Source organism: Macadamia integrifolia, chromosome 2, assembly GCF_013358625.1.
Source record: "Macadamia integrifolia cultivar HAES 741 chromosome 2, SCU_Mint_v3, whole genome shotgun sequence".
NCBI lineage: Eukaryota > Viridiplantae > Streptophyta > Magnoliopsida > Proteales > Proteaceae > Macadamia > Macadamia integrifolia.
In genome coordinates, this window is record NC_056558.1 from 29,450,447 (window position 1) to 29,452,245 (window position 1,799).

Sequence of the window (1,799 nt, forward strand, 5' to 3'; positions counted from 1 at the left end):
AGATTTGAATAAATTCAGTCATAAAGATAACTTTCCTTTGCCTCATATTGATATATTGATTGATAGTACGGCAGGACATGCATTATTGTCATTCATGGATGGGTTTTCAAGATACAACTAGATCAGCATGCATCCTAAAGATATGAAAAAGACTGCTTTCACCACCCCTTGGGGGACCTATTGCTATAAGGTAATGCCATTTGGTCTAAAGAATGTTGGAGCCACATATCAAAGGGCCGCTACCACTATTTTACGTAATATGATTCACAAGGAAGTAGAAGTCTACGTCGATGATATGAATGTAAAATCTATCGATAAACAGGGGCATATCCCAGCACTAAGGAAGTTTTTTGAAAGAATCAAGAAATTTCAATTACGATTGAACCCTCAGAAGTGTGTGTTCGGAGCAAAGGCAGAAAAATTGTTAAGCTTTCTTGTAAGTGAAAGAGGTATAGAAGTGGACCCTATCAAGATTAAAGCAATCAGGGACATGCCTGCACCTCAGACTGAGAAGCAAATATGAGGATTCCTTGGTCACATCCAATACATCAGCCGTTTCATATCCCAATTGACCACTATCTGTGAACCAGTGTTCAAATTATTGAAGAAAGATCAGCCCACACAATGGAATTCCTAGTGTCAAGAAGCCTTCGACAAAGTCAAGGAATTGTTAAATCCACCAGTTCTTATGCCACCAATAAAGGGGAAACCACTTCTGTTATATCTGTCAGTAGGACAATTCTCAATGGGGTCCATGTTAGCTCAGAAAGATAAGATGGCTATCTACTATTTGAGCAAGAAATTCTTGGAATATGAAGTTCGATATACATCATTAGAAAAGACTTGCGCAGCTCTTATTCGAGCAACAAGAAGGTTGCAACACTATATGGTGGCATATCCAATTCGCTTGATTTCCAGAATAGATCATATTAAGTATTTATTCGAAAATCCTGCACTCACCGGTAAAATGGCAAGGTGGTTGCTATTACTATCAGAATTTAACATTACATATGTCAATCAAAAGTCTATCAAAGGCAGAGCAATTGTGGATCACTTGTCTACACACCCCACAGAAGATGGAAGATCATTAGACGATGCTTTTCCAGATGAGGAAATCATGGTAGTTGAAGAACGAAACTCTGTGAACACATGGCAATTATATTTTGACGGAGTAGCCACTCAAAGAGGGTATGGGGTAGGACTGTTATTTATAACACTTGACGAGCTCTATTTACCTTCATCTTTTCGACTTGATTTTCCATGCACCAATAATATTGCTGAATATGAAGCATGTGCAATCGGTCTGGAGATAGCTCTGACAATTGGGGTAAAAAAGATCCAAGTGTTTGGTGACTCATCCATTGTAATCTGCGAAACTCAAGGGAAATGGAAGACCAGAGATGAGAAATTGAAGCCTTATCAAGAATATCTTAAGAAGACTCTAAACACTTTGAGGAAATCTCTTTAGAATACTACCAGAGAAATAGCAACCGATTCACCGATGCTCTTGCAACATTAGCATCAATGGTTGAGTGTAGTCCTATGGCCCAAATAAGACCTTTTCTAGTTGAAAGAAAGGTAAAGCCCATCTATCACGGCTCAGTGAATGCCTTGATAACAGATGGAAGATCTTGGTTTGCTCCTATTGTGGACTTCATCAAGGGAGGGAAATATCCTATGGAAGCAACATCAGGGGAAAAGAAGTTTCTCAAAAAATTTGCCACCCAATTCACATTACAAGACGATTTGATGTACAAAAGATTCTTCGATGGAATTCATCTACTGTGTGTGGATGAAGA

At 38.7% G+C, this 1,799-nt stretch overlaps 1 protein-coding gene across 1 annotated transcript; it reads left to right on the plus strand.

Moving 5' to 3' along the window:
• Positions 1 to 745: 745 nt before the first annotated feature.
• Positions 746 to 1,468, plus strand: LOC122064815. Its single transcript, XM_042628590.1, has one exon. The coding sequence runs from the start codon at positions 746 to 748 to the stop codon at positions 1,466 to 1,468; it is 723 nt and encodes a 240-aa protein (XP_042484524.1).
• Positions 1,469 to 1,799: the final 331 nt, after the last annotated feature.

Coding starts and splice junctions, on each gene's coding strand:
- LOC122064815 (XM_042628590.1), top strand. CDS start 746: ATGGGGTCCATGTTAGCTCAGAAAGATAAGATGGCTATCTACTATTTG.